This window comes from Brachyistius frenatus, unplaced genomic scaffold, assembly GCF_029030835.1.
Source record: "Brachyistius frenatus isolate BFR_SWC_R1_liver_20210118 unplaced genomic scaffold, ASM2903083v1 Contig_27, whole genome shotgun sequence".
NCBI classification, from domain to species: domain Eukaryota; kingdom Metazoa; phylum Chordata; class Actinopteri; family Embiotocidae; genus Brachyistius; species Brachyistius frenatus.
The window spans coordinates 1-13,064 of record NW_027210626.1 but is presented as its reverse complement, the minus strand read 5'-3'; the positions used below and the strand labels follow the sequence as shown (position 1 = coordinate 13,064).

The 13,064-nt window shown below is 51.4% G+C and overlaps 1 protein-coding gene across 2 annotated transcripts in view; it reads right to left on the bottom strand.

The window, feature by feature from the left end:
• Nucleotides 1-13,053, bottom strand: part of ttn.2 (titin, tandem duplicate 2) — an 83,074-nt gene extending 70,021 nt beyond the window's left edge. For both annotated transcript variants that reach the window (XM_069698459.1, XM_069698461.1), the window contains exons 1-35: nt 12,979-13,053; nt 12,734-12,885; nt 12,290-12,437; nt 11,908-12,207; nt 11,346-11,633; nt 10,966-11,262; nt 10,622-10,808; nt 10,426-10,541; nt 10,043-10,342; nt 9,548-9,847; nt 9,348-9,453; nt 8,993-9,189; nt 8,604-8,909; nt 8,369-8,522; nt 8,012-8,136; nt 7,802-7,920; nt 7,517-7,697; nt 6,968-7,270; nt 6,188-6,760; nt 5,787-6,089; nt 5,055-5,211; nt 4,827-4,969; nt 4,510-4,628; nt 4,192-4,369; nt 3,802-4,086; nt 3,422-3,715; nt 3,016-3,315; nt 2,589-2,897; nt 2,280-2,506; nt 1,874-2,188; nt 1,295-1,409; nt 865-1,173; nt 592-773; nt 281-410; nt 11-162 (exon numbers count right to left, since the gene is read on the bottom strand). In XM_069698459.1, coding sequence (XP_069554560.1) covers nt 11-162; nt 281-410; nt 592-773; nt 865-1,173; nt 1,295-1,409; nt 1,874-2,188; nt 2,280-2,506; nt 2,589-2,897; nt 3,016-3,315; nt 3,422-3,715; nt 3,802-4,086; nt 4,192-4,369; nt 4,510-4,628; nt 4,827-4,969; nt 5,055-5,211; nt 5,787-6,089; nt 6,188-6,760; nt 6,968-7,270; nt 7,517-7,697; nt 7,802-7,920; nt 8,012-8,136; nt 8,369-8,522; nt 8,604-8,909; nt 8,993-9,189; nt 9,348-9,453; nt 9,548-9,847; nt 10,043-10,342; nt 10,426-10,541; nt 10,622-10,808; nt 10,966-11,262; nt 11,346-11,633; nt 11,908-12,207; nt 12,290-12,437; nt 12,734-12,853 — 7,638 coding nt within the window. In that variant the 5' untranslated portion in view covers nt 12,854-12,885; nt 12,979-13,053. The remainder of the gene's footprint in view (nt 1-10; nt 163-280; nt 411-591; nt 774-864; nt 1,174-1,294; nt 1,410-1,873; nt 2,189-2,279; nt 2,507-2,588; nt 2,898-3,015; nt 3,316-3,421; nt 3,716-3,801; nt 4,087-4,191; nt 4,370-4,509; nt 4,629-4,826; nt 4,970-5,054; nt 5,212-5,786; nt 6,090-6,187; nt 6,761-6,967; nt 7,271-7,516; nt 7,698-7,801; nt 7,921-8,011; nt 8,137-8,368; nt 8,523-8,603; nt 8,910-8,992; nt 9,190-9,347; nt 9,454-9,547; nt 9,848-10,042; nt 10,343-10,425; nt 10,542-10,621; nt 10,809-10,965; nt 11,263-11,345; nt 11,634-11,907; nt 12,208-12,289; nt 12,438-12,733; nt 12,886-12,978) is intronic.
• Nucleotides 13,054-13,064: the final 11 nt, after the last annotated feature.

The following is a 13,064-nucleotide window of genomic DNA, read 5'->3' as shown; positions in this document are numbered from 1 at the left end:
TGGAGTTCACCTTGGTCCAGGCTTTGTCAGTCACACATTTCTTCTCGATGAAGTAGCTCTTGATTCTCTCTCCCCCATCGGTGTCAGGGAGTTTCCAGATCAGCCTCATGGTGGACCGAGTGATGTCAGTGACCCTCAGGTCCTTTGGAGGTCCGGGAACGTCTACAGCCAGCAGCAAAGGTCCAATTAGACAAACAATGATCGCAGCAGACCGACAACCCTCCACCCAACACCGAGAGTGACACATGCTCTGCAGAAGTGTTCATTGATAACAACATACCGAGGACAATGACTCTGACGTTGACGTGTTTCAATCCAGACTTGTTCTTGGCGGTGATGACGTAACGTCCCGAGTGGCTCCTCAGACTGACGGGGATGTTCACCACAGACGTGGTGTCCGTGGACTCAACCTGAAAACAAATTTCAGTTCCATAAAAACGTGAGCAGCACCGACAAATACAAACACCTAATTCATCTTAAATAGACAGTTTGTTCCTACATGCTGTTTTTTTTTTTTTTAGGAAACGTGCGTCCTTCTCGAAGAGAAAAAACATGAAAATATTTGAGAGATTTGATTTGTGAAGGTCTGACCTCGGAGTCCACCGGCAGAATGTGCAGCTTGTTCTTCTTGTGTGACTTGGCTTTGCCGTCGTAGTCCCAGGTCACCTTGGGAGCAGGGCGGCCCTTGACGGTGGCGGGGATCCTGATTGGATCTCCAGCTCTGATGCACACTAGGTCATCAGCCATCACGTCGATGGTGATGGAAGGTGGGACTGTGGAGAAGCATCAGAGGAGACGTCAGAGAAGAACACAAACAAACACACTGATCACATCACTGCAGTGAGATTTTGAGGCCGGACGTACGCTGGATATCCTCGACCAGAACCTCGCTGGTGCAAGGGCTGGGGTCGGACTCGCCGATGTCATTTACAGCAATGATCCTGAAGCGGTAGCGCTTCAGCTCGCGGAGGCTGGGCACGGTGAACTCTGTGGTGGGGTGCAGGCTCTCCGGGTCGTTCACCCTCACCCAGTCTGATGAACCCTCGTCCTGGATCTGGACAATGTAGCCCTTGATGGGACTGCCTCCATCACCCTCTGGAGGCTTCCAGGACAGCGTGACGCTGTGCTTGGTCTTGTCAGCCACCACCGGAGCAGCAGGCATGCTGGGAGGAGCTGCAGGGAGAGATTTCAGGGAGCTTTCATTCATCTTTTCGGAGTCTGAGGAAGGCCTGTGAAGAATCACTCCAGACATGAAGTCAGACGCTTTAAAAAGAGGGGTGCTGTGTTTACTCACTGATTGGATCAACAGCGAAGGCTGAGTCGGACGGTCCGCTGAAGGGTCCAGTTCCTGCTGAATTATAGGCAGCAACCCTGAACTCGTACTCTGTTCCTTCAAACAGACGGGTCACCTGGTGGCACACAAACGGAAGGGATTATAATTATTAAATATGTTTTTACGATGCTCACCGCTTCCTAAACAACAAGACGTGGAGGAAACAGACTTCTTAAAGGTCTGTAAGAGTCCTTCTTAAAGGTCTGCAGTACTCAGGCAGACCATGCTAACTGCCTTTAAAAGGATCTTCTGGACCGGTTCACCCTGAGGTTCTGGTTTAGGATGGAGGACGTTGACAGAAGGGGAACACACATCCAAATGAGAAGCTCCTTTAAGTAGTGAACCAAGAGCTGAACCCTCTGAGGCAATACTTCATATTAAACATGGAAACAAAGGGTTGGTGATAGATTGGATCAGTTGGAGGGAAGCACAGTAGGCCTCTGTGGTTTCCTAACTTTAACCCTCCCACAACTTAACAACCAATCAAAGACAGAGTCTCCCTCCAGCTGATCCAATCTGGCACCAGCCACAGCAGCTCACCTGGTACTCCCAGCCTTTCATACCCCTCTTGGTGACAGGCATCTTGTTGACTTTGGCCCAGTAGGCGGTTCCTTTCTCCCTCTTTTCCAGCCAGTAGCCAATAATCATGGAGCCTCCGTTGTCTCTGGGAGGCTCCCAGGTTAGGGTCATGGAGGTCTTGGAGTACTCTGCAATGGTTGGTTTCTCTGGTGGGCCAGGAAGGCCGAAGGGGTCTGTGATCTGGACGTCTTCGGTTGCGCAGGGGTCAGATTTACCGTAGCGGTTCTCGGCTCTGACCCGGAACAGGTAGGTCTTGTTGGTCTCGAGGTTCCACGCCTGCAGGAGAGGGAGGTGGTGTTACCACTGAAATTGACCTTTTAAAACTATTATTGTCACTGTTGTTGTTGTTGCTGTCATGAGGATGTACCCCGTATTTCCTCTCAATGATGCTGTTGGTAACCTCCACCCACTGCGGTTCAGGCGGAGCTTCCTGTCCCTCCTCCAGCTCAGGCTCTTCTGTCACCACATCCATCCTCTCAACAATGTAGTTGGTCAGCTCACTGCCACCATTGTCAAGTGGAGCGTCCCACTGCAGGTAGCAGGACTCCGCCCTGATGTTGGAAACCGCCACATTCCTGGGTGGAGTTGGTCGGTCTGAGGGGAGAGGATACCGTCAGCTGAATATCCTGAGACAAAAGCTTTAACCAGCAGCGTCTGTGGCATGTTTCCAACTCACCCAGCACCATAACAAATATGGTGTGCTTGGCTGAGCCCATGTTGTTAGAGCCACACACGGTGTAGCTGCCGCGGTCCCTCCTGTTGGCGGTTGGGATGGACAGTGTGGTCTTGCAGTTCAACCTGCCAGTAACCTCGGTCTCCATCAGCAGAGTCTCAGTGGGCTTCTCGATTACCACGTCATCCTTGGACCACTCGACCTTGGGGATGGGGAGTCCCATGACGTCAGCTGGGATCTCAATGGGCTCGCCCTTCTTCACGGTAACGCAGTCGCCCTTAAAGTGCTTCAGCATGTGGACCTCAGGAGACACTGAGAGGAACAGGCCGGAAACAAAACGAATCAGCCTACAACCCGGATGGTTTGACCTTTGACCTAAGGTATTGGTCCTGACTGTACAGGTAAAGGTTTTAGGACCATTTGGCCTTACCTTCGTCATCCTGAATGACCACAATCAGCGGGATGGATGGCTCACTCTCTCCAATCAGGTTTGCGCACTTGATTCTGAACTCGTACATCCAGTCCTCGTCCAGGCCTTCAACAGTCAAGGTCATGTTGGGGCAGATCTCCGTGTTGCAGGGCTCAAAAGCCTGCTGACCCTGCTTCTTCTTCTCAACAAAGTAGCCGATGATGGGGCTACCGCCGTCGTTACGAGGTGGTCTCCAGGCCAGTGTGATGGAGTTCTTGGTGCGCTCTGTGTAGTGGAACTTCTCGGGATAGGATGGTGGGCCTGCAGAACCACCAAAGTAACGCTTTTAGGTACAAATGCACTTTTCAACCCAGACCACTTATCACGCTACTCCTAAACGTCTCGACCTCAAGACTATAACACTCACCCTGAGGGTCCACAGCCTTGATGGGACCCAGCTCGACAGGTTGGCCCATGCCGTACTTGTTCTTGGCGATGACACGGAACATGTACTCCTGTCCCTCCATGATGCCCACGCATTCGCACTTGGACGAGGCAGTTTCAATGGGCTGCCTCCACGTGTGCATCTTGGCATCTCTACGCTCCACGATAAAACCAGTCAGGTCACTGCCTCCGTCATCCTCGGGGTCGTCCCAGTTCAGGAAGATCATCTTACGAGTGACAACAACTGGCTTCAGGTCCTTGATGGGTCCGGGAACATCTGAAGATAAAACATATCAGTATGATCTGAGTAGCAGAAGTTAACTCATCAAGTGCTGGCCACATGTTTACTGGACTTCCACTCACCCATGACCTCCACTCTGGTCGAGGCATTCTTGATGCCGCTGGGGTTGCAAGCACAGATCTGGTATTTTCCGCAGTCCTTCCTCTGGACATTCTTGATTGAGAAAATGCTATCGTTGCCCTCGGTGAGGATCTCCATGCGGTCTTTGTCAGGTTTCTTGTCGTCCTTGGTCCAGCTGATGGCGGGATAAGGTTTACCTGTGACTGTGGCAGGGATATGGAGCGTCTCTCCGGCTCTGATCACCACGCCGGTCTTGACGGACAGGTCCAGTTCAATCACAGGCATCTCTGTGGAGGGCAACCAGAAAAACAACAGAAAATAGATTTACATCAACACCACTTCAGACAACATTCGACCTGTTTAAATCCAGCGTCTCTGTATTTCCGGCTGACCTGCAGGATTCCTGACAAACACAGACTCTGTGAATCCGGGTGTTCCCTCTCCGGCAACGTTGCAGGCGATGACTCTGACCAGGTACTTTGCTCCCTCACGGACTCCGTAGACAGTGAAGGCCCGGGTCTTCCAAGGACGTTCTGTAGACCTGGACCAGTCCTTGGTACCAGCCATGGCCTGAAAACGCCCAAAGGACAAATAAAACATGAATCTGGACTGAAATCAGGACAATGTGATTGAGGCTGCAGCTTCAACAAGGCAGGATCCTGAAAACAGATGTGTGCAGAACTAAAAAAGAACTGACGCCATGGTCTGACCTTATCTACTTGGTACCCCAGTATCTCCCCTCCTCCGTTGTCAGCAGGTGGGTCCCACTCCACGTCAATGGAGTGGTCCGTGGTCACCACCACCCGGGCCGCTGGAGGTCCGGGAGGTACTGTTGGGTCACAAACAAACACGGATGAAAATGTTCACCCTAAGACGCTTCTTCATTCTTTCATTTGTCTGCTGCAGATTTTTCCAAATCTAACATCAAGAAGCAAAAATTTTGTGATGCCACTTATTTCCCTTGACTGACAGAAATGAAAACAATGATCAGAACCAGACTGGACTCAGGATTCAGCAGTTTACGTACAGATGGGAGCTTGGGCTGTCTTGGGTTCAGAGGGAACGCTGAACTTTCCAGGGCCGGCCTGGTTCTCGGCCGCCACCCTAAAGATGTAAGTCAGCCCCTCCAGCAGACCTTCAACATTCAGCTCAGTGTCGGCGACCACATCCCTGAAGACCAGGACAGAAGTTAGTGTCAAGTTACCAGCCAGTGCATACACCTTGTACAAATTCATTGGTCGTTGTGCTTCCTCACCTGTTGACACGTGCCCAGTGGGAGCTGTTAATCTCACGGCGCTCCACCCAGTATCCCAGGATGGGGCTGCCGTTGTCGTTCGGCTCGTTCCAGGTGACCAGCATGCTGTTGGCCGTGACGTCTTCAATCTGTGGCTTATCAGGAGCCTCGGGAGGTTCTGAGGACAAAGGGAAACATGGTTCATGGTGTCCACGTGTTTAAATGTATGTCGTATTTAAACGTTTTGTTTTTATCATGAAATTTTAAAAGAAATAAGAAAGAAAGGTATTATTACTCCTGTTTGATTTTACTCAGTGCTAATAATGTAAACGGATGTCTTGTGGCTGGATAACAGACCTAACAGAGTTGTGAAAGAATCAAAGGGTTATTGCTTCGTAGGAGGTTTGGAGATTTTGATGTAAATGTATGCTAACGCTGTCCACTAACGAGAATAAAACCATAATGGAGCTAAACAATAGTTTTGATGTGTTAATAATGATAATTTCAGTTATGTTGACATTGTTGGATTATCATGTTCCACATGTCAAGGTAAACTGATTCTTCCTGTCAACCTCATATTTACAATTAAAAGTGAGTTGAATAATTGCTGATTAAAATGAATACAGTTCCCCCTGAAGTTCTCTACAGAAGCTCTATACTGTATTTCAGGTCAGCAGTATTTCCATTATATTCGTAATATTTGTTGTAGTATAAGAGCTTTGCTTGCAGAAGCAGTCATCAGTATGAACGTACCGAAAGGATTCTTGGCGATGAGCGGTTTGGAGACACAGGGGGGGCCGGCACCGTACTTGTTCTCGGCCACAACCCTGAAGATGTACTCCTTCTTCTCGATGAGTTTGGGCACCAGGTAGCGGCATCCTCTCAGGGTAGAGGTAACGCTGCTCCAGCCGATCTCCAGCTTGGAGTTGTCCTTCTTCTCCAGGGTGTAGTTGAAGATCTCGCTGCCTCCGTCGTCCAGAGGAGGATCCCACTTGCAGATCACAGAGCTCTTCCTCACTTCCTCGAAGGTGAAGTTCACGGCGGGACCGGGAGTATCTGTGGATGGACGAAATGATGAGCCTCTAAGGAGGGGAAATGTTGCCTTAATGTTGACATTAAAGCATCATCACATCTCTGCAGTCTGTGTGTCTCACCGAGCACGTTGACCTCGCAGGTCGCCGAGCAGATGCCATGGTCGTTCTCCACCTTCACCATGTAGACGCCGTGATCGGCACGGATCGAGTCCCTGATGATGATGGAGGACACGCCCCTGCGGCTGTTGTCGATGACCAGACGCTCATTGATGGTCGGATAGTCGGACTCAACCACCTCTGGCTCTGCAGCCTGCTCCTCCTCCTTCTTTGTCTCCTCTCCTTCCTTCGTCTCCTCTCCTTTCTTCTTCTCCTCTCCTTCCTTCGTCTCCTCTCCCTCCTTCTTCTCCTCCTCCTTCTTCTCCTCTCCTTCCTTCTTCTCCTGTCCCTCCTTCTTCTCCTCTCCTTCTTTCTTCTCCTCTCCTTCTTTCTTCTCCTCCTTCTTCTCCACCTTCTTCTTCAGGGGTTTTTCGGCCCTTTTGCGGAGCGGCTCAGGCTGGATCACCTCGTTGTTCCAGTACCAGGTGATGTGAGGGTACGGCGATCCAGAGATGTTGGCGTTTAAGCAGATCTCGCAGCCTCGTTTCACGTTGAGACCAGACTGCAGGCTGCCGCTCAGGAAAACCTTGGGAGGATCTGACAGGAGGAAAATGAACAGAAATGTCCTGTGAAACTCAGCAGCTTCATAAGTATTGAAGAAGTGGCTAATTGATCAGGATATCGGGTCTGATTCCCAAACACTCTCACTGTAGATCCTCTGAGGGGTTAGATGTACATAAAGGTTGTCTTGTGTATAAATGTGAACAGCTGCCTCACTCTGAGATGCGATGATGTCATCCTTACCGACGGCGTCTGAGGCTTTGACAAATGGCGGGTTGCGCGATGGCTCGCTGACTCCAGCAGCGTTCTCGGCTTTGACTCGGAAGGTGTAGTACTTTGCCTCCGTCAGCCTCCTGACAGTGTAGGACAGGACGGGCACCAGGAAGTCGTTGCACCGCTCCCACTTGTCGTCGCCCTTCTGCTGCTTCTCCAGGATGTAGCCCATTATCTTGGAGCCACCGTCGTACATGGGCGGCTTCCAGGTCAGAGTGATGGTGCTGGATGTGGGGTTGTGGGTCTCCACGTCCACCGGCGGGTCAGGAGCGTCTGAGACGCGAGACAGATTCAGTTAGGCAGTTTTTAATCACACCAATGACATGTTCTGTTTCTGCAATTTAAACATTTAAAACATATTTACAGACTCTCCAACCTCACAGCTCCAGTTTGTAAAGCAGGCCCTCAGTTAAAAAACGGAATCCTGAGCTGAGTGCACGTGCAGCTTTCAGAGGCTGAGTAGGACTCGGGAAATCATCATCATTCTCAAACAGGAAATGTCAGAGTTTTTTTTCTTACGCTTCTGGTCCTCGGCGATGACCGGGTTGCGGAGCTCGAGGAACTCTCCTCCTCCAATCTTGTTGACGGCTTGGACTCTGAAGTAGTACTCTCCGTTGGGGATGAGGTCTTTGACTGTCCAGCTCACCTTGTTTTCTCCGGACATCATGTTGACATATGTCCTCCTACCGGCCTCACGCCGCTGCACACGCACAAAAGACACCGCAGTTAGTTCAGACTTTCTGTAATGTCAGATTTAAAAGTGCGATTGCAGCTCAGAGATAAAAAGCCGCTGCCGTCTCAGACCTGCAGGACGTAGTGAAGAATCGGGCTGCCGCCATCATAGTCCGGAGGATCCCAGGACACTTTACAGGAGCTCTTTGTGATCTCAGAGGCCACAATCTCCTTGCAGGGACCAGGAAGACCTGAAAACAGACGCGTTACAAAATTATCTGTTGCTTACCGTCAAAGCAATCAGCGTCCATGTAATGATGTAAAAGCTGTGCCATGGATTACCGATCACTTTGACGTTGATGGTGGCGCTGGCGCTTCCCAGTTTGTTCTCCAGAGTCACTTTGTAAACTCCGGCATCGGCATGGAGGCTGCTGTCAACCTCCAGGTGACAGGAAGTGTACTCCTTCCTGTTCAACACAAACAACCACACATTCATCAATCGAGTACAGTTGCTGTTTTTATACCAACAAAGATTCAAAATGTCGAGACATCTTTTTCCAAAAGCAACAATCAAACCTCATTTGTTCCAGCAAAATGTTTTCACATTAAAATCTGTTTGTGCATCCACCAGTTGAAGTTTGATCGGGTCTTGTGATTTGTCTTTAGTCGCGTCCTGACTGGCAGAGACGCGGCGCTCACCTGAAGCCGAGGCGTTCGTCGGCCTTCAGCTCCTTGCCGTCTTTGTGCCAGGTGATTCTGGGTGAAGGGACAGCTCTGAAGGGAACTGGGATGTGCAGCTTCTCTGTTTCCACGACAACCAGGTCGAGAGTCTGGAAGTCCAGCATCGGGTTACCTAGAAACAAAGACATTACAAATCAGCCCCAGATGAGAGTCGCTGATGACGAACCAAACTGCAGAGTAACCTGGTTCTTACAGTCAGACTCTTTGGCGAAGACGTTCTCGGAGATGTCGGAGGGCTCGCTGACTCCGACAGCGTTGATGGCCCTTACTCTCAGAATGTACTCCTTCTCGGGGACTACGCCCTCCTCCACGCGGTACTTCAGCTCCTTCACTGGACGGGAGTTGACCCTCATCCACTTCTCTGTTCCGGCCTCGCACATCTCAACGTGGTAGCCACTGATGGGGCAGCCACCCTCCCTCAGCGGAGGCTTCCAGGCGATCGACAGGAAGTCTCGGCTGGCTCCGGTCACGTGCAGCTCGATGGGCGGCGACGGTGCACCTGGGGGGGACGGAACAGATGGACTCAGACTTTAAATGTAAAATGATGTCTTTAAAGGAGCTATCGCTCATTAGTGGACTGACCTGTCGGGTCTTCGATGGTGAGAATCTCGGTGGGCTCACTTGGGTGTCCAGCGCCGGCCTCGTTCTCGGCTCTGGCCTGGAACTGAACCTCTGTTCCCTCGATGACGTCTGTGACTCGGTACTTACAGTCTGGACCTGAAGTCTTCCCGCATTTCACCCAGCGGGTTCCCAGCTTCTCCTTCTTCTCAATGGAGTACCTGGAGGGAGGAGTCATAGGAAGGTCAACCTCATCATCAGCCACTGCAGCAACAGTTACTACAATTCATTATTCTTTCACACGATGGCATGAAAACAGCTTTTTGTTCCTGGTATTCACCATAGAAATATTCTACGCAGAAACGGTGAAAAGACCAACCTGAGGATGGGTCTGCCGCCGTCGTTTTTAGGTGCCTCCCACTGCAGGTCCACGTATCTCTTGGTCACAGCATTGACAGCGAGTGCATAAGGCGGCCCGGGAGTTGCTGCAACAAATAAGCATTTTATTATCCTCCAGACACACAGCAGCAGTGGAGATTTTCAGTGCCAACACATGACTGCCACTCCTGTCCAACTTACTGAAAGTGTCTTTGGCCAGCACAGAGTCCTCCAGCTCACAGAAGGGCCCAACGCCCACAGCGTTCTCAGCTGCAACGCGGAACACGTACAGCGATCCTTCGTTGAGTGGTGTCACGCTGTACTTCAACTCCTTGACGGTGGTGTCTACAGCCTGCCAGCCTTTACGCCTCACGTCACGCTTCTCCACCACGTAGTTGGTGATGTGCGAGCCGCCGTCGCGCTCCGGAACCGTCCACTTCAGCTCGGCGCTGTTCCTGCTGATGGTGACAACCTCCAACCAGCGTGGAGCTGAAGGCGGGTCTGAGGAGAGGAGGACATTCACATGTCAATCATTCATTCATAATCATGTGCTTTTATTTCCACTCATCTTTAGGAACCAGACATATTTTGAGCTGAAGCGTTGAGTCCTCATGTGACTGATGTGTGTCAGAGGTCACGAGCGTGTTTTAAGGATGCTCTGTGTTCCACATGAATGTGTGATGTTTGGGTTCTTACTGAGCCTCTCTTTGCAGAGCACCGGGTCGCTTGGTTCGCTCGGTTCGCTCTCCCCAGCCACGTTAACAGCTCGCACCCTGAACGAGTACTCCTGCTTCTCCATCAGGCCCTTCAGGAAGTGCTCCAGGATGTTGACGTTCTCAGCCACACGGATCCAGTCCGTGGTGCCGCTCTTCAGCATCTCGATGACGTAGTCATCGATCTTCGCTCCGCCGTCATGCTCCGGTTTGGTCCACATCAGGAAGCAGGAAGTCTTGGCGACATCCTTCACTGTGGGCTTACCGGGAGGCCATGGAGGATCTGTGAGAGGAAGGACCATGATGCTTTTTACTTTCTGAAAGAAGTGTAGACACAGCTGGAGTGAGAGGATAAATGCTTTGTACCGATAGGATCTTTGACAAGGATCGGATCTGTCTCCTTGCTGGGTTTGCCAGCTCCAGCCAGATTCTCTGCGAGGACTCTGAACTTGTACTTCTTCCTGGTGGGAAGACCTTTGACTCTGTGGAGGGAAACATGACGTCAACACACTGGACTCCAAAGAACCTCAGAGTCGGCTCGGACAGCAGGGAAGCCACTCGCCTATAGTTGGTGTCTTTGATGGGCAGCTTGTTGCATCTGATCCACTTGTCGTGGTCTGGTTCGTATCTCTCCACCCAGTACCCTGTGATGGGACTTCCTCCGTCCTCATCAGGCTCGTACCAGGCCAGAGTCAGCGAGTCCTTGGCGATGTCTGAAGCCTCCAGCTTGTAAGGAGCTCCAGGAGTGTCTGACGACGAGATGGGAGGCATCGGGTTAATTTACACTTTACCTGACCAAGAATGGACCAAACCAAAACTCTAAAGGAAAAGGCCTGGGCAGACAAATGGACTGCAACTGCTTCTAATGCACGAGACGACCCTGGGCCCTGCAGTCAGGTGACCTACCGAAGGGGTATCTGGCGATGATGGATGGGTGATCAGCCGGTGGGCCGACACCGAACTGGTTCTCAGCGAAGACTCTGAAGATGTACTCCTTGAACTTGACCAGGTCCACAGCTTTGTATGTGGTCTGTTTGATGGTGGAGGACAGCCGGTACCAGATCTCGCTGTCGGCAGCTCGGCGCTCCACGATGTAGTTGGTGACTTTGGAGCCGCCGTCATCGCGTGGAGGGTTCCAGGCCAGGAAGCAGGACTCGTTGGTGATCTCGGAGATGTCAAAGGCGGCTGGCGGACCAGGTTTGTCTGTTTGTAGGAACATATATTAGAAACTTAATTACCAGAAACTGAAAAGGTCAGAACTTCTGTCTGTTGTCCGCTGATCTTACCGAGAATGTTGACGTCCACAGTGGCGGTGGCGCGGCCGCTGCTGTTGGTGGCCTCTATGATGTAGGTGGAGCTGTCGTCTCTCTTGGTCTTGGCGATGCTGATGATGGACTGTCCTGGCTTGGTGTCAATGGTCACCCTGTCGTCGGCTTTGAGGACCAGGTCGGCCTTGGTCCACTTCACCCGCGGCTCAGGTTTACCAGTCACCTCAGCGGGGAGCTCAATCTTGCTGCCGGCCTTGGCGGTCAAACCGGCCAGCAGTTTGGCGTCGAGTTGGATCTCTGGAGGTTCTGCGGGGACAATAAAGACGAGGTCAATAAAGACGAGGTTAGTGAGGAGGTTGGAGTTGAGAGGATAATTGACAGGAAGTGGAGGAAAAGTCAAACTACTCCATCAGGAACTTGTTATTACAACAAAAACCTGAATATTTTCTTATCTTTTAAAGTTGTAGGAATGTTTTTTTGCCTGCAGGTTAAATTTGGTGGTTAGCTTCTTGTTGATTGCCTAACTGACATCCTGTACATGCTGTGTATGAGGGAATCAGAGTGAAGACATTGTGGGCACCTTTGGGATCAACAGCCTGGATCTCGTCAGTGGCTTTGCAGGGCTGGCCGGCTCCCAATCGGTTCAGGGCTCGGACTCTGTAGGCGTACCACTGGCCCTCGATCAGACCCGTCACCTGGCACTTCAGCTCGGGTACCAGGTCCCCGCAGGGCTCCCACTTATCGGTTCCTCTCTGGCAGCGGTCCACATTGTAGCCTCGGATGCCGGTGCCGCCGTCGTACTTGGGCGGCTCCCATGTCAGGAAGATGCCGCTGGCTGACTTGTCCCTCCACCTCAGGTTCTCTGGAGGGTCAGGGATAGCTGGAGGCGAGACGAGACATAGGGGTTAGACAGTTCCTCAGACATTTAGACCTAAGACATTTCGATCTCCGCTCAGACTCACTGGCAGGAGACGAGACGTTGACGGGCTCATCGATGTACGCTGGCTCTCCCGGTCCGCACTTGTTGCAGGCAGTGACTCTGAACAGATACTCCTTCCCTTCGACCACGTCAGTGACGGTGAACTCCTGGTCCTGGATTCCTGTGATCACCTGAGAGACCGTTTGAAATAAACATAAAATCTACTGCATCGTCTTCTACTGACTCCGTCTGATGTGGTTCTCAGTGAGGGATCTAAAGATCAACCAGGATCAGGACTTATCTGTGAGGTCACAGAGGACATTCAACTGGACCTGCATGAAGAACTGTGTGGCTGATAAAATAAAATCATGAAGTCAGAACTAAATAAGGTTCCATACCTCAGAGGACCAGGATCAGACAGTCGGTCGAGGTTCTGGACAGTAAACTACAGAACATGAGAAGAACAGTGTAGGTGCTGATGTCGTACCTTAACCCAGGTCTTGCGGGACATGTCCCGTTTCTCCACCTGGTAACCGGTAAGAGGACTTCCTCCGTCATGCTCCGGAGCCTCCCAGCTCAGGTGGACGTGCTGCCGGGTCACCTCCATGACCTTGAAGTCCTTCGGAGCGCTGGGTGCCGCTGTAGACACAGAGACCCACTGATGTAATGCCAACATTTAACAGAGCAGCGTGTCTCGCACTGTTTCACATCAAAATGTTTGGGACGTCGTACCGATGACGTTGACTTCGATCTCCCCGGAGACGGAAGTGACGTCGTTCTCCAGCTGCAGGGTGTAGATGCCTTTATCGGGACGCACG